Source organism: Rhinopithecus roxellana, chromosome 4, assembly GCF_007565055.1.
Source record: "Rhinopithecus roxellana isolate Shanxi Qingling chromosome 4, ASM756505v1, whole genome shotgun sequence".
In the NCBI taxonomy this organism is placed as follows: Eukaryota; Metazoa; Chordata; class Mammalia; order Primates; family Cercopithecidae; genus Rhinopithecus; species Rhinopithecus roxellana.
The window spans coordinates 140,258,414-140,284,369 of NC_044552.1; the positions used below are offsets into that span (position 1 = coordinate 140,258,414).

Here is a 25,956-nt window from a genome sequence, read left to right on the forward strand (position 1 = left end):
GTTGTTCTCATCATACCAAAGTTCAATGAAAAGAAAGCACATTATTTGAAAATCTATCAGCATGTAGAGGGATACTAAGTTTATGCATCTGTTGAATGTTTGTATACTTGAATATATGTGTCGATTTCTAGCACTGATAATTTTTAAGCTCCTAGAATGCTGTAATCATGTATGAGTACTTAACTGCTCACATATTTAACCTTACTCTCAACTTATCTGAGCATTTCTTTTTAGAAAGGATGAACAATGAGATTAAAACACAACATGGTAATAGTTCAACACAATTAGTTCTTAAGGGAAAGCTTAGAAAAACCTTCATTTAGATGAGCCAATAAATTTCTCATGAGGAAATAACACTGTGTTACACTTTGCAACAAAGCATTCTTTACAAATCTCTCTAATTAGAGACAGCATCAGGGTAGCATCCAACAGCTTTACCAAGGCTCCTGAAAGAAGTTTATGAAATGATTATTTTTAATTATTTTAATGCTTTGCACCAGGACACTGCAGAGTTTAGCTAGGGATCTCTCTTCTTGCACCTTCTCCTTCCCATACAAATCTTCCCAGAATTGTCCTGCTACAAAAATTACTCTTTTTTTTCCTCCAAGTCAAACCTCCAGCTATCTCCAAAGCTGCTGTTTATTAATTTCACACTAAGGTGTGAGTTAACGGTAGGATTAAGTCTGGAGGGGTGATGAAGAGCTATTTACATTTTAAAAGTGAGGTTGCTTTTCCTCAGAATTTTGCTAATTGATGTAAAGAGTGAGTATGATCTTTCCTTATATAGGTTACGCTGTGCCCCAACCTCCTCTGGGGGCCACCAAGGATTCCTGACCCCCTACATTCCAGAAATCAAGGGTCAGCAACTGGGTGCCTCACTTGTGAAAAGCTGTTGACCTCTGGAAGGCAGCTTGTAAGGAAGCAAGTGTTAATTTTCAAAATGTGACCGGTCTTGATAGCAGCAACCTCACCCCATCACGATGTCCCTTGGAATGTTTACTAGTCAAGGGGCATAGAAGTAATCTGTCATCACTAGTCAGTGGTGCAAGCCACTCATTCTTGTAACCTTGCCTTTCTCCCCTGGACCCAAAACAAAACATACCACCCCATCCCTTTCCTCTCACATTCAAACTTTCATGTGTTCAACATTTGTCAGGGCCTTCACCTTCAATGACATGGTCAACACACCAAGAAATTATATTTAACACATGAAAAATGAACAGCAGGCCCATTTCTTTCTGCCATGTGATTGAGAGGTACAGAATTTGCATTTGGGGTATGCATGTGTGTGCTTATTCTTGAAACAATATTTTTAGACACTAAAATGATCACCCTCGAAAATCATAAAAGGGTTTAATAACACACTTTAATATAATTTTAAGTACTTTTTAATAAAATACAGATATATAACTATCCAAGTATGCATGTCATTTAATTCAGCAATAAAAGGCTAGTCTCTGAAGTGACATGGTGATTAATATTTACAGTAAAACCTAAAAAACAAACAGCATTTGTACAAGATTGCTAAAATTTTACCACAAAAAAGGGTTAATAAAAAATTATACTCATATTGTAGTATCATCTGAAATTATCAACAGCAAGAAGGAAAATGTTCTTATTAATACATATGGGTATAGAGCATTACTTTCCATGTTTTTTCAAGATGGAAAACTCTCTGTTCTTGAATTATACACCAAGCACTATGGTTGAGATGGACTCATTCTTAACGCCTTTCCCCAAATCTTTGTCAAGCTATTAATGCCATACCCAAACATCTTACATAGATCTACCTACTGCAAATATTTCATGTCCCTTCAAGCTAGTTTTAAATTTAAAAATTCAATACTAATTTGATGAACTGCTAAGGAATCCAAAAGGAAATTTGTTAATATGTATAAACAGAGTCACATCCTGTGCAATTTCAACAGTATATCCCCCTAAATATCTAACAAATTGTGTTGTTTCAAAGTGAAACAGCAAATCAGGAGTTGTACCTTTTCCCCACCAAATCCAGGGATGAGTTAAAGCAATTCTGTTTAGCAATGAGAGGAAATCATGCTCTTTTGCTTAAGATATATGAAATGTAATGAATGGGTCAATGCACAGACATGTTATTTTACTTTCTCCTCAGAAGGGGAATGTGCCTCATCATGCATTCTTAGCCTTTTTTATTTATCTCATAATGTGCTCTCAAAGTTACTTGTTTTTAACTCTTCAACCATGCATACATTACTTTAGGAATTAAAAACATTTAATACTGATTTTAATTTCTCCAGTTCTGAGGTTACAAATTCTGTTGAGGTTAAGAGTTTTATAGTTCCTTTATCATAATTAGTATCTTCCTCCTTAGTCGTCCAAAAGGGTCTTTATAGTAATGGGCTTTGGCCTTTGCACTATGGCTCCCAAAAGACAGATTGCTGGAGATAACCTACTGAAATTCCTCACTGCGTTATTTAACACCATACAGGCTTAGGAACTATCTGTTTTGGCAAAGATGCAGGCAGACGGACAAGGTTAAGGAGGGGGAAAGGATTGAATGTGCAGAATTACAAGATATAAATAAGTAGCATAAATGCATTTTTTACTTATATACTATGGGTCAGTAAGCTCAAACTATACAAAAACATAAGGTATAGTTAACAATAGTATTACTCTTGATTTAAAAGATAGACATTTCTCATTGGAATCAATGGATTTGAGGTGGATTTGTTTTCCTTTTGCCATTGCATTCATATCACATATTCCTCCCCTGGTGAAAATTGGAATTTAAAAATGTTTATAGAACATTCTTTAACAGTCTATTTGATAATTAAAATAAGTGAGAAATCAAAAATACAGGAAATTTGTTCTCTACAGATGAATAAGAATCTCTTATGTGTCCAATGCAAAGTGAAAAAAAAATCACAAGCCTCTCCTTTACCTTCCTTAAGATAATAACAATTATTATGGGTTATGATTTTTTATAGATCCAAGGTCATATGGTATCTGTGGTAAATAAGAATAAGCAGGAGTGAAAAAGTTGATTACAAATACCTCAGAACTAACGCTAAGACTTCAACTGGCTTTTGTATTTTAGATTCTCACACTGTGTCCAAGAATAACAGAAATCACAAGACTCTACATGCTGGTTACTGTTGGTTATCAACACATCAAGTATGAAACTGTTTAGGGCATTTTTCTGATAAATTAAGTTATAAGTGTTCATCTGGATAGTATCATTGCCAAGTTTTAAGTTTACCATCTTGTTTTTAAAAGAGTCTGAGAACTTTGCTTAAACATACTACACACATGCCAATACTCTGCAACTGGATGAAGCAGAGGAACAATAGGGGCTGTAATATTCCATGTGCTATGTATATACAGCATACATATATACCATAGATAATTACAATCTCACCATGATAAAGTCAAAAAACCCAGTGAGCCTTCATTTTCTATTATATGTACATTTTATAAACTACAGAGAGTTTCCACATAGCTTTTAAAAAAGAAAAAGAAAATACATTAGACAGATTCAAATGTCATTTAACTTAAAGGCTTCATCAGACCATATGTGCAGATACTTGAGATGATGACAGAGTTAAGCTTCCTAGGGTCCTAGAGTCAAAGAAACTCTGCTGACCCCCACTGCTAAGCAGGTGCACTCCTTCCACAGGGGGCAACATCTGCCGATCCGTCATGGTCCCACTCGGTGAGGACCCCAAGAAGCTTCCTTGGGAAGAAACAATTTTCTCAGGACTGGCAGCCAGTTTGGGGGATGTGGAGAAGTTATATCCATACAGTGCACAGGGGCTGTGTAATCTGAAAGTATTATAGGAACCCTGATGGGTCTGGTTAGTGGCGAAGGCGTTGCTGGAGGGTGATGGCATGATATACTGGAGCTGGGGGGACATTCCTGAAATCTGCATAGATAAGCTGGTCTGTGGGCAGCTGAAGGTGTCCCCGTCAGTGCCACCCATGGACATGTTCACGGAGGTGCTGCTGCTCACGCCCACATAAGAGGGAGTCCTGGGTGGGGCAAAGGTCTCACCAGCCTGATTGGTGAGCCTGTTGTAGGTCTCGGCCAAAGATGTGCTGTATCGGTTGAGGGTGAGGCCCGAGCGGGCACAGGCAGAATAGTCAGCAGGGGCCAGACTACACAGCTGGCTGGTGTTGGGCCCCAGATGGAAGGCAGGAGAGGAGCAAGAGGAGCCAGACAAAAGGTGAGGGTGAGTGGCAGGAACGCCATTCCCAGTACCTTGGAGCAAGGTGGAGGAACTTGTATTGCCTACAAAGGAAGTTGAAATGTAAAGAATGACTCCACAGTCATCCTTTCCTTTCAATTTTGTAAATATGAGCTAGACACAGCTTGTTACAAGGCAAGGGTTGGGGGAATGCTACAGAGATGAAAAGGAGATGGTCTCAGCTTTCAAGGAATTATCTGGTTGAAAAATCTCATTTCCAATTAGAAAACAAGTTGTTGAATCACATGCTAAGACAAGAGCAGAGGTCCAACAAATAAACAGTCCTGTGAAACTCAGAGAGGGTAGTTAACCCTGTGTCCAACCAATGGCAGCGATGGTGCCCCCTCTGGATCTGCTGGCAGATTGATGCTTGCAAATTTGACAGAACTTAAGGGGAGAGGAGAATTCCAAAGGACTGGACAGGTTGTAAAACCTTCATTGCTCTAGTGATGCTGTTTTACATAGTGTCTCAAAATAATCCAAAAGCCCAGTCCAACCAATGATTATCTGAAACCTAGCACAGTAAATTCTCACTGGAAGCTGGGCAGGATGGTGGTAAAAAGTCTGAATGTAGGAGTGTGCTGAGAGTGTTTCCTATGGAGCAGACCAGAGAGGAAGCAACATCGCTTTCCATGCAGTTCCCTCTGAGGAGAAATCAGCCCTGGGCTGCTGAGAAATATTCAAAGATGAGCCCAGGAGAGTCTGCCTGAATGTACCTGACCTTCTCATCATTAACCCAACAGGAGAACCCTGCCCAGAGGCAATTTTGCTGAAGAAAGAAAACAAACAAGATGTGAAGAAAGGGTGGAGTGGGGGCACCATCAACAATTTCTTGTGAAGAGCACCTGGCATGAGAGCACCTCTAATTTTAATACTAGATTTAAGGATGAGGTAAAGGTCATGAAATATATAAACAGCCTAAGACATCTAAGATTTAATCTGTAACCATGAGAGCCATTTTTTCCTGATCCATCCCCATACCATGCAGAAGACAGGTGGAATCTGTAGGACAATGTTGGTGATGAGGTCATTATTGTAAGTATAAATAATGACTTATACACTTTTAGTGACCGAGTTTCTAGGCAGGAACGGGCTGTATATATGACCCAGGAGACTTTGTGAGTTACCTTGCTTGGGAATTCCAGGGATATCTTCAAAGGTCAGAGTCCGTAATGATGGTCGCCAGAATGCATATGATTCCACCAAGGCTTCCAAACCCATTCTAAATGGAAGCGGTCAGGATAGGGGTGGACAAAAGAAGTCTAGTTAGGAGCATTTGGAGCTTTTAGCAGCAGCAGGCATCTCAAAACAACACTGGTATTGACAGTACCCCCACATTGTCAGGTTAGGAGCTTGCATTGGCAAGAAGAAATGCTTCAGCAATGGGCTAACATTCTGTTACCAGCAGCAGGAGAGAACTGAAACCACCCACCCAAGATGCCTGTTAATGTTCTCTGGAAAACTCAGCTGACCTGAGGGGTGAAAAGCTGTTCCCTTGGGCTAAGGAGCTGAGGTGGAGAGACCATTCTGGCTGCTGTGAGTCCAAGGCTCTGCTGTGATCTAGCACACACCCTCTCTCCTTGTCCTGTTACTTCTCCCTCTAAATGAGGAAGGCATTGCCACGAAAGCACATTCCTAGAAAACCAGCTCTTTTGTAAGAGGCATTACCGCCCATCATTTGGTGCCTCAGCAGCCAGTTCAGGGGAGCACTCATCCAAAGAAGATTGATTGACTTCTTTCTCAGGAACACAATCTCTACCAAACCCAGTGTAGCCAGGCTGAGCTCCCACCAGCAACAGGAGGGCCATGAAGAGATGGCACTGGCCTCTCCCTGCAGTGTGGGAGGAGAGCAGGAAGGTGACCTCACAGGGCTATCTGGTATATGGAGTTATTATTAAATCACAAATCATTTTAAAGCCCTGAAATACACTTAATGAATGGATACTTAAAGAGACAGGATAAGTTTGATACAGACTATTTACATGACATATGTATATTTTTAAACAAGGGCAACTACTCTAAATACATATATCAACCATCTCCTACCATGAATGATTCAGAGACTTCCCTTCTGTATATCAAGTGACTAAGTCCTTTGGGTTCTGGGAACGAGGCCATTCACTCAACTAGATCATTCTCAAGACAGCCACACCTGAGACCTCATCGCTCCTCCTTCAACCACCTCAGCCCTAAGTAATTTGTTGATCTAGATAACATTATACTTTTTATGAAACTTGTAGCTCTACTGTAGAAAATACTTGCTTCCTGGGATGTCCAATAATAGACATCTCCTGTGATTTCAAGTATCTTTAATAGTTTGACTCAAGGTGCTACCACCTCTGGAGTCCCTTCACCCCAAGTCATAACCTGCAAACTAAGACTAGAGTAATCCACCCCAGAGAGTCATACCACATACACAATATGCGAAAGCTCTCTAAACACCAAAGGTAAGTGACTTGTGCTGTTAAAATTATCTTACACTACTTATCCATCTGTTCCAAGGCTTCACACACAGACTTTGCTTCCTTAGAGTGTTCAGGGTATAGTCTCTGTTAATTGATTTCTGTGCTCACTCTGGAGGAATATGCCCACCCCATCTTAGTGATAGAATGATGTAGCTATGCATATGTGGAGGGGTGGTGTGTATACATGCACAGACTTGCATGCATGAACACACCTCATGAGGTTGCACATAAGCCTGACTCATCTCTTAAGTCACAAGCTCTGGGGATGCAGCTCTGGGAGCACTTCAAAGAGATGTCTGCAGCCCCAGATGGGATAGTGCAGGATTGCCAAAGAAAAGAGCAGAGCACAGAGGGGACCTGCACCTGCTCCACCTGGCCTACCCTGAGAGAGAACAGAATCTGGCTTCTGATGTAATCAATGTGTCACAGAGACAGAATTATTTAGTGGTAAGGATACTAGACTGGGGTCACAGTGACTGGGCTGGCACTGCAACTCACTTAAACTCATTGTCTGACCTTAAGTAAATTTGCTAATCTCCCTGGACTTAAGTTTCTCACAAAGCGAGGATGAGATTACAAAAGCTCTGAAACCCTTATTAATCCTAACATTGTTTCATTCTAAGTGATTTTTTTTTTTCCAAACCACTCATCATATCTGTGACCAAACTACAAGCCAAATCCAAGTTCATGCCACTTGATAGTATTTTCTGTACTAGTGTATTGATTTCTGGGCAGTTTGGCAGACGTGGTCAGTTCCAAACCCCATGTTGCCTGTGGGTGTGTTTAATACTGGACTAATGAACTCTGAGTCCTGTTTAGAATATCACCCTCTATTCAGTTTATACCAATACTAAATTTTGTGACTTTCTAGAAATACAACTATTTTAAATGCAAAATAATGTTAAGACACAGCTTAATATAAAACAGCTTATTATTACCACATAGATGAGTTTGAGTAATTGTAGTTTTAAATATTAAAAATACTAAAGTGATTATAGAGCAGTCTTGAGGGAAGTTTACTAAGATAATTAACAAGCAGGCACTGGACTTAGAAACTGACTACAGAGATGTATCTTACTGCATTATTTGCTTTAGCAGTGTAAACTTTATTACGATTCAAATGCAAATCCATAAACTAAATTCTTAGGGAGAAGTTATTGATCATCACAAATATATAACCCTAAGCTTTAAAGAGATGCTCTGAAGGTGACATATCTGCAAGTGATCTGATTTGGAGCAATCGATATTTTTCTTAAGGCTGCTGTTTCACACTGCAAGTTCCAGAAAGGATTTTAGATATTTTGCAGGAAACAGTTATAAAATATTTATTAGCTGAATCTGGACATTTTTTAAAAAGCCTTCATTTTCTCCAGTAATGGAGACCTTTCCTGGCTAGTTAAAGAAAAGATAAAAGGCACGTCCTGCAGGAGTGCAGCCAAGGCGATAATTTATACAAGATGCCTTTGAACAATTTCCACATTTTATCACCACCCTAATTTATGCTATCAAATGGCCAAGTTTATTTAGTAAAATGGTTATGTTTTTCCTGAAGTATTTAAAGAGAAGAAATTTTTGTACCTTCCTGAGTAAAAAATTTTATAGGGTCAAACCTAAGGCCTAACTGAAGAATGAAACTATTCTCAGCACATAAATTCTCTCTCACATAGCAAATGTCTTGCAGGAGAGCTTTTAAGGGCCGAAGCTACTGATTCCTGTAAAATAGGCTGTGGAGTCATAAATAGCCAGAAAAGGATAATTTTTAATTAAGGCAAATTGTTTTATAAAGTTTAAACAATCCCAAGTCTGTGTTTATTTCTTGTCCTGGTCAATTTGCATATTTCATGTACAGGGTGGGGAAAATAAAAATAGAATTTGTTTTAAGAAAAACACTAACAACAGCACAATAGAACTAGGGGTAATAAAGAAATATGTTAAACTTTTTCTCATAGCCTTACTTCTCTACTACTATATTTTAAAAATCATGCCCCTTCATGCCCATGCTCCCCAAACAACTGTGCCCTCCACCAAGTCTTACATATAACTTGGCCTCTTTTTTTCAAAGAAACTAATACATAAGTTAGAAATGTTCACTTATGTAATTCAGGTGACCGAATTATCTCTTCTCCCAATGTGTCTTTTGCATTTGTCAATGGGAAATGTTACAATCAGATTTTTAAATAGAGGAATAATGATTTATAGATAGTTAGCATTCCAAAGTGAGAAGTATTAGTAAATAGCTTGTCTATAATAAGCAAGAGAGTTTCAACAAGGAAAAAAGTTGAAACTTTATTTCACTAGCAAGAAAGTCATATATAGGCTCAATGTGCTTTTCATGAAATATAATATTGTTTAAACACTTCGAACAAAATAAAAATTTTAAATTTTAACAAAATTTTAAAAGCATTAAAACATAATTCACTGTCTTCTGTGTGTTCCTCCAAAATTTTTAAAGTTTTAGAGTCAGGGAAGAAGTAGTAACAAGCACCATGGATGTCATGCCTACATACTCCTGAAATAGCCAAAGGGATAGAAGAATCCATATCAAAGCTAGCATTTTGGCCTCATCATATCAAACAATAGGCCTAGTAATTTATATTCAACAACACCACTGTCTTTTTCACTGACCAAATGTAAGTAACCAAATGTATTTTCATTATGCTGAATATCTAGAATTCTTCCTAAAATCTTGTCATATGCATCTATCATCTCCCTTCTTGTAGAGGTTCGTTCACTATGATCTGTTCAAAATATACTTCAAAAAATATTTTAAATTTATTCCTTCAAAAATGAACTGACTATATACAAGCATGTGACCCTTGAGTCAGTAGCAGTGAAGTCTTTGCTAGAGCAATTGATAGCTTGGATGTAGTTGCTGGTTGTATATTCTTCAAGCCTGAATATTTCTCTCCTGGAATTTCAGTGTTTTAATAAATTCCTTTTCTGCTTAAGAAAAAAACTAAAAGTAATACAAGACTCTTAAATGGACAAATACTATTCTGCTGTAACAAAAATCACAAAATAATTCCATCAAAGCATTTGCCAAGGTAGAACAGGAATCATCCCAAAGGTTCTCTTCAGTCACCTCATTAAGTGGCCATTTCCAGTTATTAAATGATGTTTCAATTTACATTTAATTTTCAGAAACACCTCTGAAAAACAAGGTTAACCAGGAGCTACTGTAATAAAACAAAAGCCAAGCAATTTTTTTCTCTACATTGAAACAGACATCCGAAAAACAAAATAATTTCAATACAGCAGACAACTTTCATGTGTTAGGAATATCTGCAAACTTTCCTACAGAGTGAAAAATTTCAGAGGGAAGCCCTGCTATTAGTCTTCCTGATCTGCCTGCACTAAGTTGAAGGCTACTCTACTCTCAGTGCATTTTAGCTGCATTTCAGTCCTCGTGTTGCATGGTGTTTCAATGATGCCACTGCATATAAAAATGACATCACGTCTCTGCAAGCACTTGAGTGTATTCTGAGGAAAGGTCTCTGTCACCCATCTTGTCCAATTAATCAACTGAAAGAACTAAGAATGGCTTGTTTTCCCTCTAAAATTTCAGAGGAAACTGTCTCTAAAATAATTGGGGATTTTCAAGTACTATTAGAATAATTTCAGGAGTAAAGTCATAAAGATTGTTCAATTATTTCTTTTCAAAATCAAGTTGCTTTTAAAAACATTTAAGCAGAAGCCTTACGCTGAAAAGGCAGTTGTAGAACTGTAGTCTACTATTACTCTCTATTACTACTTAGTTACTTTAGAAAATGTTGTACTGAACTATATTGGAGTAGAGTCATATCAATAAATTCAAAAACCCTTTGGCACATAGACTAGGTGATCTGCTTTTTGATAAAAGTAATAGAGTGGAATTCATTATTGTGGCTCTACCACTTAGTACAAACACCACAAAACGTGAAACAGAAAAAATAAACAAGTGTGTGGCTGTCAGCAGAGCCAAGACAAATTTGGAAACTAAAGAACATCAGCTCTCTTGGCAATGGAGAGTAGTTTCATATCCCAGCTGGAAATATGACTTAATGAAAGACCTTATCATACTCCACAAACAGTATCAACAGATGGTTACATCATCACCAAAGAAATTCTAAACCAATAGTAGAGGCAGAGAGGATATTTAATTGGGATACTGAAGCCTCTGTGCCTGTAAGGGCAGGCTTCTTCAAGGCCCCTTCAGAAACAGCATGCACTGTACACCCTGAGAACTTCCATTTTCAGCTCAGCAGCATACATGAACATTCACCTTAGGGTAGGTCACACCATTACACTACAAAAATAAGTCATCTCCGCGGCACAATGGTCCTCATCAGAAATGATTTCAATATAGTATTAGTAAATTTAGCCATTTACTCTGTAATAGAAAATTCATAATAAAATATCAAATATATTTATCACAACCAGAATGGTCTTCACTAAGACCCACCTGTTGCGCCCAGAGTCTCGGAAGCCTTTAGCAAATGGATTCCTATCTATCTTCAGGCGAGTAATCTGCAGAGCAGAAAAAAAAAAAAAAAAAAAACAAATCTTACATAAATGTCAAGCAAGGTTTTAACTTGGTTGCAAAACTACAATGACTAAAAAATTAACTGTTAGAGGACTCTATTGTATACCCCTCTTTTATTCCCCAAGTATTTTAATATCCTAGCAGTAAAGCTAAGGAAAATTGCAGGAATCATCTAAAAATTTCATCTGCTCTAAAAAAGATACTTCACTCCTTTTCAATCTGCATTAATAGATATGTTAGTTTTGTTTTCTAATATTCCTGGAAAAGGAGATTCTGAATCATCTGTTGGTAACTTGCCCTATAACTGACAATTCCCTCTGAATTGCAGTTCTTCCCTTTAACTCTGAGATGTGGTTTAATCCTGTTTCTCTCTCAATAAAGGTAATGAGGAATAACTAGTATCCAACTTCTATTTAACAGCCATTTAAATGTTGTTAAGCTTCTACACAGCTTTCTCTTCTTCAAAATTAGGTAATAATATGCACACTCCTTTAATTTTCTGCCTCTGTATTTTTCTTTGTCTCTCCTTTAATATTCTTTGTGGCTCTTATCTGAAAGTTTTATTATTTTATCTGTGGAGTCCTAACCTGGTCAGAGCACTACAGTGAATGTCTAAACAGAGGTAACTACTACTTGAAGGTTCTAATGACATCAAATCTCATACTGAATGGAGTAAAAATAAATGATGTTTTCATTTTAATTTTCTTTCAAAATAAATTGTATTGTGTTATACTGAGGTATACAACATACTATGAGATATGTATAGGTAGTGAAATGGTTCCTATATATGATGTTTTAGTTTTAACAAGAGTTCTAATTTGTTGACTCATAACCAGCTTTTTGCCCACTAAGACACCATGATTTAGGGGGAAAATTTTTACAAATGGTTTAATCATCTCCATTAATAGTTTTTTTTAGTTATGACATCCTGAACTTGACACTAATAAATACCATCCCATCTGCTTATTACCAGATCTCTACTTTGACCAGAGGAATTTACAGCCTATTTTCTAAGAGACACATCATGTTTTGGCTTCTAAATTCCTGGGCTTAATGAACTCTACAAAGTTAATGAACATACTTCTAATTGCACCATCTTGGCTAAGGACAAAAACTGTTGGATAAAAGTCATCTGCAGTCCCCCTACATTGCCTGTGCATACTCTCCATTCGGCCACGCAACACTTAAGACATATGTGTTCCATATGATGTTATATTAGCATGTGGATAAAACTACATTATAAATGATATAATGAAAAAGTTTGCTAATTAAGTCATCATGTCTGCCACTCTGTCCTTGAAACAATTCTTCTTTACAGATCAATATAGCTCAATTTTCTGTTTATTTTAATAATGTTTAAAAAACATTAAGCAATGTAAATGTTCATTTAAAATATTGTTTTTTAAAAAGTACAGATTTATATAATGGTGCCTTCTTAAAACAGAGATATAACACAATTGCTACTATCATCATTTTTATTACTAACATATGTATTGAGTGCATAAAATGTACACTGTGCTTAGTTTTATGCATACTATTCATTTAATTACTAGAGCAACTTATATATAGCTATTATCTCAGTTTTGTGTTTTATTTTAAACTGAAGCTTAAGTAAGCCAGGACCACAGGCTCCAGAGCTCATGCTGTTAACCACTAATCTGCTTACAATGTTCCGTTAAGTTCTTAAAAATAGTAGCCAGGAAACTAAAAAGTAAATATGATTGCATGTTATTATCAATTTCCCCTCTAATCTGTCTATCATCTTAATCAACTTCTCAATGTTAATTAATTTGTGTTAGTCACAACATGTGCCAAAACTGCACTTACTGTACCACTGAGGGTGGAAGAAAATACAGAAAGAGCACAGTTAATTTGTGTGTGAGAGAGAGACAAAAAGAGAGGAAGAGAGACAGAAAAAGAGATGACAAATTGAGATTGTTAAAAGAATACTAAATGCCTCTGCTATTTTCTCATGTGTTACTTTTCTCCCAAAAAATCATTTTCTGTCCCTCATATATTTTAATATATAAAATACATACTTATATCTCATATAATGTACTAAATGTAATTATATTAAGCATATTATAATTACATAATATATATTATTGCATAGTGTATTATACAATTTATGTATTTATATCAATATTTATTTTAATATATTTATTATATTAAATATATTATATATGTTACATATAACACATTAAACATGCTATATTAAATCTATTATGCTTGCTTCAGCAGCACATATACTAAAATGGAAACAAAACAGAGAAGATTAGCATGGTCCCTGTACAAGGATGATACACAAATTCATGAAGCATTCCATAAATATATATATAATATTGAATATATTTCAACGTATTATTAAATATATTACATTAAATATATTTTACATATTTTTGAATATATTAATATATCTGATAATCTAGTAGATATATTAATATATTAATAAATATGCATTACATATGTTTTAATATATTATTAAATATATTATCTATGGACCTTTAAAAAATAACATTTCATGCTCCTTCCTAAAAGCTTATAAAAGAGTGGCAAAATGAGTGTGAGAGGACAGGACAGCTTCGGTTTTGAGACTGATGTCTCCATACGGATAAGAGCTATTGAGCCTCTCAGCCCAAAGAACACATGGGATAGGATCTAAATCTTCTAAGAAGCTTTATAACAACAGAAACCACAACAGAGAGATTTAAAAGCCTTAAATTTGTAATTGAAATGTATATAAATGTAAAGAGAAATGGAGACCTAAAACAATTCTGCTGACCACTGAAATAAAAGAAAAAAAAGAAATCTACCACAGGCCACAATGGCTTATATCACATGGATATTTCTTATGAAAACCAGCTGGAATTCCAGCATGGATTACATATTGCTTCTGATTCAATTCTCCACCTAACTGACCCATATAAACATAGCCTTAGAGAAATATATACGTTTACACATATAGAAAGGAAATATTTCACTTCTCAAACTATTTCTAACTTTATGAAATGATTATTCCACCATTGCTGATCTCTCAGACTATAAGCATGTTTATCATTTTCTATCACAATTAAAGCATATCTTGAAAGAAATACCCCTTTGTATATGTACCAAAAAGACTAAACAGGATGTTTCTGAAATATTTTTAGAATATAGTTTAAAAATAAAGTGAGCTATCAAGTTGCATGCTCTATGATACAATTCATTTTTAATATTTTACATGTCTATTTTTTAGGCAATAAAAATACATTCTAATTTTAATTATGATATCATAATTCAATAGCTCAAAACGGAAAGTAAACCTACACTGTCGGTCATGAGACATGGTTTGTCTAAAGAAGTCAACCTTAGAGCAGCCTTACATGGAAAATCATGGATAAAGAACTGTTATTCACATATATACACTTTGAATGTCATATATGGCAAATGCTTTATGCTAATTCATAACATTTAGAGTGAGAAGGATACCTAACTTTCTCTCTTCACCCGAAATGAAAAGTCTACAAAGATACCAATTCTGAGAACAATACCTGCTGATTCTGATAGGCAGTGACGGTTGTGAAGACAGTTTCTGGAAAGGAGAATGCCTTTACTCCCTCCCCGGATGGAATAGGCTTGATGGGAGAAAGATCGTCTCCACAGTCTTTACGGATGACGTGCACTCGTGGTTGGTATTTGTGCATAGAATGAAGAATAATCTGTATTAAAGAAGGAAAAGCCAAATTTATCAGGAGCCTCTGCCCAATCTCAACACCATAACAAAATATTTAATGTGTACAATCAATTCTGATTGGAAAGGTGTCAATTTAATAAGATATATCAGAACTGGAGAAGGAAGGATGCAGAGGTGTCAATTTAATAAGATATATCAGAACTGGAGAAGGAAGGCTAAGAAGTTATTTGTAAAATGTACATAAAAATACAAAATAAAAGGCACTATTTTAGTGAAACCCTGTGTACAACCATGTGAACTTAACATCAAATTTTCTGTTGCTAAAAACACAGGAATAAATTAAAGAGCATTTTATTTATAATGAGCTCAATGGAGCACAGAGTCCAAACCAATAAAACTACAAATGAGACTGAAATCATCATTTAAGTTGCACCACACCCATCCCCTAAAAGATAAGTATTCACAGACAAGCCTTTTTTTTCAGAGGAAATGTTTCCCCAATTCGTGACTACATATGTCTATTCAAGGGCAAAGGGAATTTTAAGGACACTCCAGCATCTGTTTTTTGTGTGGCTCACAAAGTTTCTAGTTTGCTGGGAGCACCCAGTGTCTGCGCCTCTATCACAATGAGGCTTCCATTACTCAGATTGCAGAGAACAGAAAAGCTGGCCCTCTCAGATGCTGCTGGGGAAATCTGATAATATGGTTTAACTACCTTCTACCCAATGATTCCACATCTGAGAATTTATCCTAAGAAAATATTACAAATTCAGAAAAGCTTCTCATGTACAAAGATGGGCATCACATTATTTATAACAGTAGAAAAATTATAAACCATTTACATTTCCAACATGAGTAAATTACTTAGGTGAATGAAATCCACACAATGAAATACAGCATTATTTTGTTTTACCATGTAATGAAATAATACTTTTAAAATCTTAAATTTAAAAAATGATCTAAATTGTTTATAAGCTTTTTACAACTACATAAAAATAGAGTAAAAATGACCCATAGAAAGATATAAACAGTGATTGCTCTAGATGATGGAATTGTGAGTGAATTTTTTCTTCTTTATATGTTCTATGCTTTCAAGGCTGATGGGGTAGGATGAAGAAACAGCTTCATCCAATGGGATTTTCTGTTTGCTGCTGGGATTCCATATTCAGGTATTCATTAAGGAGTTTCCTTAAGAAACCTGTATCTTTACTGAGCTATAAGATTTGAATTCAATTTCTGAGCCATTATGAATTTATAGAACAAAGGTTCACAGAAAATTCTTAGGGAAATGCAGCGGTTGGCCTGCCTTGTGTTTAGGATGTGGGCAGTTTAATAAGACACATTCAGAATATTTGGTCAGCCCAAACACAGATTGTCCTATATCTGGAAAGTGTGTTTGCCGCCACAAGAAGATTCTTTACTTTCTGGCAGCAACCAGCACTGTGGCCAAGATTTTTTTTTTTTTAACCCTGCAGTTTTCCTTCTGTCCGTGAAAGAAATGCCTAGATAGCACATGATCATGCCGACCAGACACACTAAAGGAGGAAGCATGAGTGTGAGGAAAGGACAGCAGGGAAAACAACCCTCACCATCACCTGGAGACACATGCAAATCTGCAATCTCAGGAAAATTCTCTTTCCAGAATTCCAGAAATTCTGGAAATTTCTCTTTGCTCTATGTAAAGGGAAGAATTTTAATGACCTATTAGTGACTTATGAAATCAACATAAAGGGTTGCAACAAGAAATTCTTTTAATAAATAAAAGTACAAAATAAAGTAGAAAATAAAATGTATATCTTGATGTGTGTAAAAACACAGAAGCAACATTTAATTATAATGGTTCTAGTGATCAGCACACTCTAAACAGATTTTTAGTGAATATAGAATATTTTTATTCTCATTTCTTTTGTATATTACCTGAGTAATATGTTCACTAATCCTCATTTAAAAAGGTATAATCGGCCAGGCATGGTGACTCACGTCTGTAATCCCAGCACTTTGGGAGGCTGAGGTAGGTGGATCATGAGGTCAAGAAATCGAGACCATCCTGGCCAACATGGTGCAACTCTTGTCTCTATTAAAACTACAAAAAAGTAGCTAGGCATGGTGGCACGTGCATGTAGTCCCAGCTACTTGGGAAGCTGAGGCAGGAGGATTGCTTGAACCCGGGAGGCAGAGGTTGCAGTGAGCCGAGATAGCACCACTGCACTCCAGTCTGAAGACAGAGTGAGATTCCATCTCAAAAAAAAAAAAAAAAAAAAAAAAAAAGGTATAATCTAAATCTAAATTTATGTTCTTGGAAGCACAATATCTCAGCAGGGCTGAAAAGTATCTTGCAGACATGTGAACCCAGTAGATATTACTTTTCATAACTATATTAGGAAAAAAGAGTAGGCAAGATGGATTCTGAGGTCTGTTTACCGCCCTCCAATTAGAGGTGCCTCCCTTCCCTGTTTGATATGCAGGGTTCTATGTGACATTACCTTAGATATATTTAAGTCTGAAAAAACTGACATTAATACTCCAATTTATAGATAGAAAACGAAGGTCTGCATAAGCAAGAGACTTCTGAATCCTAAAGGCTGAACCTGGAAGCTGGGTCCCCTGGCCCTTGGCTCGTCCTCTCACCACCACATTCACGTGCATTCATTATGAATTCATATTTTGTGGGCAGGCATCATCACAGGGCCAGGCCCAGCAAAGGAAACTCAAAAAAGGGTCTCAGCCTATAGAAGCAGTTAATTAAGCCCCATCTGGTGTCTCATCAGTTAACGTACCTTTTAACATACTCTTTTAATATAACTATAAAACAGCAAATGACCAATCATGTCATAGCAACCATTAATGTTAACTCTGCTTTCCCCCTCCCTCTTTATTTCTTAATTAATTTGTCTCATTAGAAAGTGATATTCACTTGATATTTTGGGGAGCAGGGGAGTTTAAGGGAGAATTCCTCCTCTTTTCCAAGCTAAGAAACAAAATGCCACTGGTAAGCAAACAACAAGGGACAGAACAATGACATTTATAAACTCCCAGGGAGAATTAGCATATCTTTTAGAAACAAATTTCTAAGTAGAAGAAAAACTGGAGAAAAGTTACTTTACATTAAACAAACAAAAATAAATGCACAGCCAATTTCAGAAGGTTGGACTGAGTTGTAATTAAAGAAACAAAGATTCATTTGGGTTTCTTTTTACTAGTCAATGAAAAGCAGGTTCTTGTTTTATGAGGACTGTTCTCTCCAGCAGATTTCTCCATATAGTTATAAATATTTTAAAGTTACTTTTCAAAATATCCTTACCATATTTCAAAAAAGACTTCAAGTGGGATATATTGGAGTAGGATACATAAATGGCTGATGTATGTCTTGCCTGCATGTTAAGGAGCAACTATCAATAGTAATCTGAAGATTGCTCAAGAAAAAGTAATATGCATTCAGTATTATCTACAAGAATTTTGTGTATCCCTGGAATTTTTTAGATACGGAGAAACAAGCCTCAGTTCTTCTTTGTACGATAGCATTAGATGCTTTTTAATGTCTCATGTGGTCCTAGGTCCAGTCAAAGCACTGCAAGCATTTGATTCCTGCAATCATTTTGTGCTAAATGAATAAAAGTCCCAGGTCTATATGGAGTCTCAAGTCACTATGCTACACAGTTGCACAGATTTGGCAGAGTAAAAGTAGGAATTGAGAAGAGAAACAAAAGCAATTTAGAAAGCAAGCTAGAAAATCACCTCTCATTTGAGTCTACAGCTTTACTAATTAGAGATCAGTGTTAACTTCTTTTGGAACTGGGGGCTCTGGGGTGAGCAGGGGCACAGGGGACGAACTATTTGATTATTAACTATCAAACTTATAATCATGAATGCTCCATAAAATTTTGCTTATTTAATAGAGCAAATAGAACCAGGAGAACCACTGGTCTTATAAACAAGAAGACCACAATGATATGATGCCCATCTCCAAAACACAAATAACTCTATGTGATGTGCAATGTTCAATGCTCTCTGATCTGTTCAGAAGGATTGTTTTCTCTTGGGTTTAGCTAGTATTACAGTCACACAAGTCCATAAATACAAACTGCATTCACAGTACAGGCTAATACACATTTTTCTACTCTAAGGACACCTAGATTTGTGTCAAAAAAAAGCATAATATTGTATATTTCTCATCCGATGAGTCGAAAGAGCCTGAGATCTCACAGACAGGCAACTGTGTCTAGTCTTACAGGATAGCTCAATAAGAAAACACTCCCTGGTGACTGGAATTTTTCCAGATGACCTAAATTCACATGATGTAATAAGTCAATCAAAGGACCAATGAGAAACAGATAACAAAAACGTTGTTCCCTACATTTTTTGGTAACACCATGTACTGACTCACTTTAAATGGTAGGAGTCAAGGCTATAACAATGGATCACAAACTCCGTAGCAAGGTAGGCTTCTTTTTGTTTTATGCATGATGCTGTATATAGTGGACTCTTTACAGATAAGTACTTTTGAGTTCATCAGTTCATTTGGTTCACCCTAAGTTCTCTGATTCCAATATATACAACCCATTAGAAAATCAAGCCTCAGAGAGTGAAAGTGACTTGCCCACAAACACAAATGTGTCATACTTCTAAGCAATTGCAAAGTCCTTCCACCAGGGAGACCTCCGCAATCTCCCCATAACATGCTGCTTCCACACCTGATTCTCAAGGAGAAGAGAGAAAGAGTGAAGGCATCAGTATCACTGAGTCCTCAGCAGCTGTGGGTACAGGTCCTCCCACAGGCCCCACTGTGGCTGTCTGGCCAAGCTTCCTTCCAAAGCACCACAGCACCGTGGGTACAAATCCTTGAGGCTTAAGGTACACCACTACCTGTTAAATGTCTTCTAATTTTTAATAAAAATGCTGATCTAAATGTTTTCCTTCAGATGGAAAATTCCAGAGGAATTGGGAAACATGTACATGATGGGAAGGAATTACTCTACTCAAGCATACTAACCCCTCTGCACATAGGTAGCTCAAGGAACAGTCTTGATTTGTATAAAAGCCAGCATAAAGCTGGCTATGGATTCACCAATGATCAGGCAGACATTAAGGTCTTCAAAACATTCAAAGATTAACTGTGGAGTGGTAGAACATTTCCACTCTCGAATTTCACCATTATTCCTCTCTAAATAATTCATGATATTTGAACAACTGAAAAGTCACTTTGGGGAAAACCTCAATGTCACATCATCTCATGTCTCATGTGCTCCTACATCCAGTCAAAGCACTGCAAAGATTTGATTCCTGCCATCATTTTGTGTTAAATTAATAAAGTCCCAGGTCTCCAAGGAGTTCTCAAGTCACTATGCTGCACACTTGCACAGATTTGGCAGAGTAACACTGGAACTGAGAAGGAAAAAAAAAAAAGAAATTTAGAAAGCAAGTTAGAAAATCACCTCTGATTTGAGTCTATAGCTTTACTAATTAGAGATCAGCATTACTTCTTTTGGAATTGAGGGCTGAGGGTGGGCAGGGGCAGAGGGGATGAACCTCAACTATGTTTAAGGGTAGAGCGGTAAGTTCCCAAGATGTCAGTGCATCAGCAAAGGGACGTTTGAATTAGAAAGTCCTACCATAACAATACTACTGTCTTCTTATACCCTGAACACAATCAACAACAGAATTAGAAACAAATTCCTAATATTTAATCTAGCCTCATTTAGGGTCATCAGGCTGAGTAAATAAACAGATTCTTTCTTCACAAAGCCTTTCTCATCTTTTCTGGCTGGAATACGGTGACACTGGCATCTGTACTTCTCTGAGCTGGCAGGATGATAATCTGTGTGCATGGCTTCTTCTCTCCCCACCTAGGCTAGAAACTCACAGAAAGCAGAGATCATGGCTTTATCTTATTTTTTATTTTTTGAAGCAGAGTCTCACTCTGTCACCCAGGTTGGAGTGTAGTGGCATGATCTCAACTCACTACAACCTCTGCCTCCTGGGTTCAAGTGATTCTCCTGCCTCAGCCTCCTGAGTAGCTGGAACTACAGGCAAGCACCAACATGCCTGGTTAATTTTTGTATTTTTAGTTGAGATGGGGTTTCATCATGTTGGCCAGCCTGGTCTCAAACTCCTGACCTCAGGTGATCCGCCTGCCTCGGCCTCCCAAAGTGCTGGGATTACATGCATGAGCCACCATGCCCAGGCCAAGCCACCGTGCCCAGCTTTGTATCTTTTACCACATTGGATAACATCTTCAGAAGTATGTTTTCTAAATGAATAATGGAAAAGAGCACTTTCCCTCCTACTTCTCCTCTAGTATCAAGCAATACGTATGTACATTTTTACCATTACCAAAGGCAATTCACTTGCTTCCAAGTTGCACAGATACATCTCTCTCCCTGCTCCCCACATGTTAATGTACCTCTATTTACTCAACTAGTACATTCTGCTACAACTTTAAAGGAAAAATTTCAGCAGTTAGACAATATGCATCTCTATGTTTTGCCTATTTTCTGCTATGTTTTTTATTTCCCTAATAGTAAAATATTATAATTATTTCAGTTTAAGTAACTGAATTTCAATTTGTAATCTATTATTTTGTGTTTTAAACAAATGCTGTGTGACAGTTAATCTTATGTGTCAAATTGACTATGCCGCAGTACCCAGATATTTGGTCAAACACCAGTCTAGGTGTTGCTGCCAAGGTATTTTTTAGATGAGATCAACATTTAAATCAGCAGACTTTGAGAAAAGTGGACTACCCTTCATAACGTGGGTAGGCTTCATTCAATCAGTTGAAGACTGTATGAGAAAACAGACTGAGATCCCCAGAGAAAGGGGCAATTCTATTACAAAACTACCTTCACACTCAAGCTGCAAAATCATTTCTTCCCTAGGTCTCCAGTTGGCTGTGCAGATTTCGGACTTGTCAGGACCCAAATTTTCCTGGTAAGTTCCTTTAAATAAATTGCTCTCTCTGTCTCTGTTTTTCTCTCTTTTTTTTTTTTTCTCTCTCTCTCCACACACACATACACATCCTATTTTCTGAAGAATGCTGTTTTAAATAAAGTCTACTGAAATCATAAAGTTAGTATCACACAGGTTGATAAATTACTAGATCTACATCTAATATTTGGTACATTAGATATTAAATAGAAAACCAGTAATTTGAACTGAAAGAATTAGAACTGTAAAATGACTATATTGATTTAAATTATTAAGAAGCTTATAACTTATACATGATGGCATATAGTTTTTATCACCACTTATCTCTTTAGAGCATATGTTCTTTAAACTGTAGAACTCACGAGAAAAGGTAGTGTACTTAAGGTTTTGATAACAAGTGATGCTAAAGACATTAAGCCTAAAATGTTCTATTCCAAAAAATGTCCTTCAGTGAATGTGCTGAGCATATTTCAGTCAGCTGCCTCAGTGACACAGAAGAAACCAGTGTTATTTCACTGAATTCCTGTGAAAAATAATTGTTACAACTGTGTTAAACTGTAAAAATAAGGAATAAAAACAAGGAGAGTGAAGAAGTAATGCACTAAAATATAGGACATGAAGTTGGGTGCAGAAAAGAAATCTACTATGTTACTTTTTTATTTCTGTTTCAAGTCATAAAAGGCAACAATCAAGAAATGAAAACACTGGCAGTGTGAGATCTTACTAGTTACATCTTAAAAATCCACCTACTACATTTGTATCACAGTGAAATTTATACTGGAATGTTTTCATTAAGGTCAATTTCTTAAGATACTGTTTGGCAACTTGCAAACCATATCCTGTCATCACTATATTACTAGTTTATGACAACCTGCATTTTGTTTTAAAAGATATTCTCATAAATATGCTATCTTTATATCACTCCTTTAAGAAATAAACAAGTTGGTATTTCTTTTATGTATGACATGTTCTTCGAAAGGCATTTTAATCCTGCCTTAATCAAAACTCTCTTAAATAACATAAACCTAATTTTAAAAATGCTGGCTTTGAAGAGAAATCAGCAAGTATCCAGTTACATATTTTTTAACATAATAGTGTAGAAATCTTGCCTGGAAGAATACTGCATAAAAATTACTAAGGTGTTAAAAATGACTGCATTATTGGAATGGCTGAACTTTGATTTATGTATCATGTTTCAGCAGTTTTAAGAATAAAAGGAATGACTGTTGCAACATTTTGACACATTAGATGTCATTACAAAACAACTGGAAACTTGCAGATGGAACATACAAACAGCATAAGCTTAGGCAATTACTGAGAAGCAATGAGTCTCCGCTGACAAAGAGCTAGATGTAGGCAGGACACAATAAATCATTATCCTTATTAACCCAACTCCAAAGTGTTCATATTCACAGTATAATAATTAACACCTCATGAGATTTCACACAAATATTTTGCCTAAGAACATCTCTGCTTCCAGTACTTTCATTGCAATAAAAATGCAGTATCTAGTTTTAACCTATTAAATGCCCCATAGGATAACTCAGGCAACAGGCACAGTCTATACAAATATAAACTTGATTTTGCACAGATTATGTACATACTAATCAATCAGGCAATGAACATTATGATCTTAGAAGCATCCATTTCCTTCAGTCAGGCACAGTGTAGATGTGGCTGTGCCATCTATAGATGCAATAGAGAGGCCATCTACTCACATGGCCTTGGTCATCCAGTTCATTGTTGGTGAGCTTCAGCTTGTCGAAGCTGATCACTTGTCGCATCCAAGTCTCCCCCGAGGCAGGCGAGTCTGGATGAATGTATACCCGGGGTGGCACAGGGGAATCAGCATTACCTGCCACCATCCACTTTGAGCTGTGGTAAACATACCTAGAAGGCAATGACCAGGCGTTCAGTATATTATTTGTACCTTGGAATGTCCAACTCAGTAGAATCAGACAAAATGTGTGCCTATTTTGTTTCAGGTTTAAAATAAATCAATTTCCTCTTTACACTAAAAATGAGATTTCAAGTGCTTTTCAAAACCTTTCTAAGGCAGCAGTGGCCTGCTGACAATTCAGACTAAGGGGCGTGTTAAGGGCTTCGTGAAAAATATGCACACTATCACCACCATAAATGCAAGTGTCTTCATTCTTATGAATGACACTTACTCACCCTTGACATTCCAACTCTGATATTTTCCATTTTTCTTCTGAATATTCCATCGACATGAAAAAACAAACAGCTTGTCAAGCTCACCTTTAAGTAAATCTCAAAAATACTTGAGAGTTACGTTTTAAAGTGTCCCACTTCCTTCAAGATCGCTTCCCATGTTAGACTATGTTCAGGCTTATAGAACAGACAGTAGAAAGGCAAGAGGAAATAGTCAGAAGTTCTAGAAACTTTTATTTTAATAGGACAAAATGTTTTATCTGTTATCATTTGGTATTTTTTCCAATACTATGACACTATATATTGAGGTATATATTGAGGACAAAGTATTTGGTTCAATTGGAACATTCTGTATTATAAAATGTAGGCCCTTATTCATCTCCTAAATTTCTTTCCTGAGCCTTTTAAAAAAATTCTTTCAAATCATTTTCAAATATTACTAATCAAAAAATAAATCAAACTTTGAAAATAATGGTATATCTAATATTACTTCTCTAATTAGAAAATAAAACATCCTATTCTATTTCTTTACATGACAAATATATTGACTCAGTAAGAATAATACACTTAAATAACAATGCCTCAAGAAATATTAATATTTAACTATATTAAGATTACCATTTAATAATTTAAAATAAGCTAATTAAAAAACTAGAAACTAGTATAACAATGAAGAAAAAATTATAAAATTCTATACTTAGATATTTTCCTTCCATTTATGTTAAGATTAGCATACAATTTAAAGCCGTAATTTGCAAATAGTCTCAGAAAAGTCTACCTGTGTTATATACACGTTTCTTTTTATGAGAGTATAAAATATTTCAGAACGTCTCTGATGAGGCCCTTTGTTTCAATTATTTGTCACATATTTCATTTTGGGCTCAATACACCTTCTAGTCTTTCATTTCTTTTCTTGGGAAAAAAATATGTAATCATAAAATTAGGGATACTCTTTTAGAAATCTTCCTTTAGGCCAGGGACTATGGCTCATGCCTGTAATCCCAGCACTTTGGGAGACTGCGGTAGGCGGACCATGAGTTCAGGAGTTCGAGACCAGACTGGTCAACATAGTGAAACCCCGTCTCTACTATATATACAAAATATTAGCCAGGCATGGTAGCAGGCGCCTGTGATCCCAGCTATTGGGGAGGCTGAGGCAGGAGAATGGCTTGAACCTGGGAAGCAGAGGTTGCAGTAAGCCAAGATCACGCCATTGCACTCCAGCCTGGGCAACAGAGCAAGACTCCATCAAAAAAAAGAAAGAAAGAAAGGAAGAAAGAGACAGATAAACCTTTTTCTTTTAATTGGTATGATGTAATCTCAATAAGTTCCTAATTGTGGGCTTTTGTGAATATTAAGTTTATATTCTAACAAGTGACAATAATTTTTAACTTGACCAAATACCACTCTAACATTAGAAAATGAGCCAAATTTTTTCCTAATATTGCTGAAAACATTGATAAATGAAATGAAAATCTTAGAAATTCAAGAAAAATTACACTGTGGAAATGAATTGAGTTACTGCCAAAACAAATAGAGTAATATGCTCTAGCAAAACCTTGAAAAAGTATGCAATTAGAATAGTCAAAACTCCACACCCACTGACAGAATAAAAGCTACAAGTTACACATTCTTTGTAAAACATTCTAAATACAAATAGTACAAATAAATTTCTCTTGGGAAGCAATATAAGTGAAAACAAATTATGTTTTACAATTTGATCTTTTAAAACCTGGCATCATAATACTAATTTCTGAAATGTCTTTATTTCTATGATAGTAAATTTGAATCAATTAAGTAAAATAAACCAACCGAAATGTAGGGAAGACATTGGGAAAATAAATAGGAGACAAACTTAGAAGAGAAAGAATAATTATTAAGCTTATTAAGAATTATATTATCTTCCTCAGCACAAAACCCCATTTTAGAATATGGGTTTTAAATCAAGTATATTTAAAGAATGAACTTTAATGTTTT

General features: G+C 36.2%; 1 protein-coding gene and 1 non-coding gene across 2 annotated transcripts in view; one reads left to right on the forward strand and one right to left on the reverse strand.

Annotated features, from left to right (window-relative positions):
• Positions 1–1,346: 1,346 nt before the first annotated feature.
• Positions 1,347–25,956, reverse strand: part of TBX18 (T-box transcription factor 18) — a 29,747-nt gene continuing 5,137 nt past the window's right edge. The window contains exons 4-8 of the mRNA XM_010383966.2: positions 23,526–23,697; positions 14,741–14,908; positions 11,130–11,194; positions 5,351–5,445; positions 1,347–4,267 (exon numbers count right to left, since the gene is read on the reverse strand). Of these exons, the coding sequence (XP_010382268.1) occupies positions 3,543–4,267; positions 5,351–5,445; positions 11,130–11,194; positions 14,741–14,908; positions 23,526–23,697 (1,225 nt within the window). The 3' untranslated portion in view covers positions 1,347–3,542. The remainder of the gene's footprint in view (positions 4,268–5,350; positions 5,446–11,129; positions 11,195–14,740; positions 14,909–23,525; positions 23,698–25,956) is intronic.
• On the forward strand, positions 13,440–13,542 carry LOC115897086. Its single transcript, XR_004057033.1, has one exon. It is a non-coding gene; the product is annotated as a U6 spliceosomal RNA (small nuclear RNA).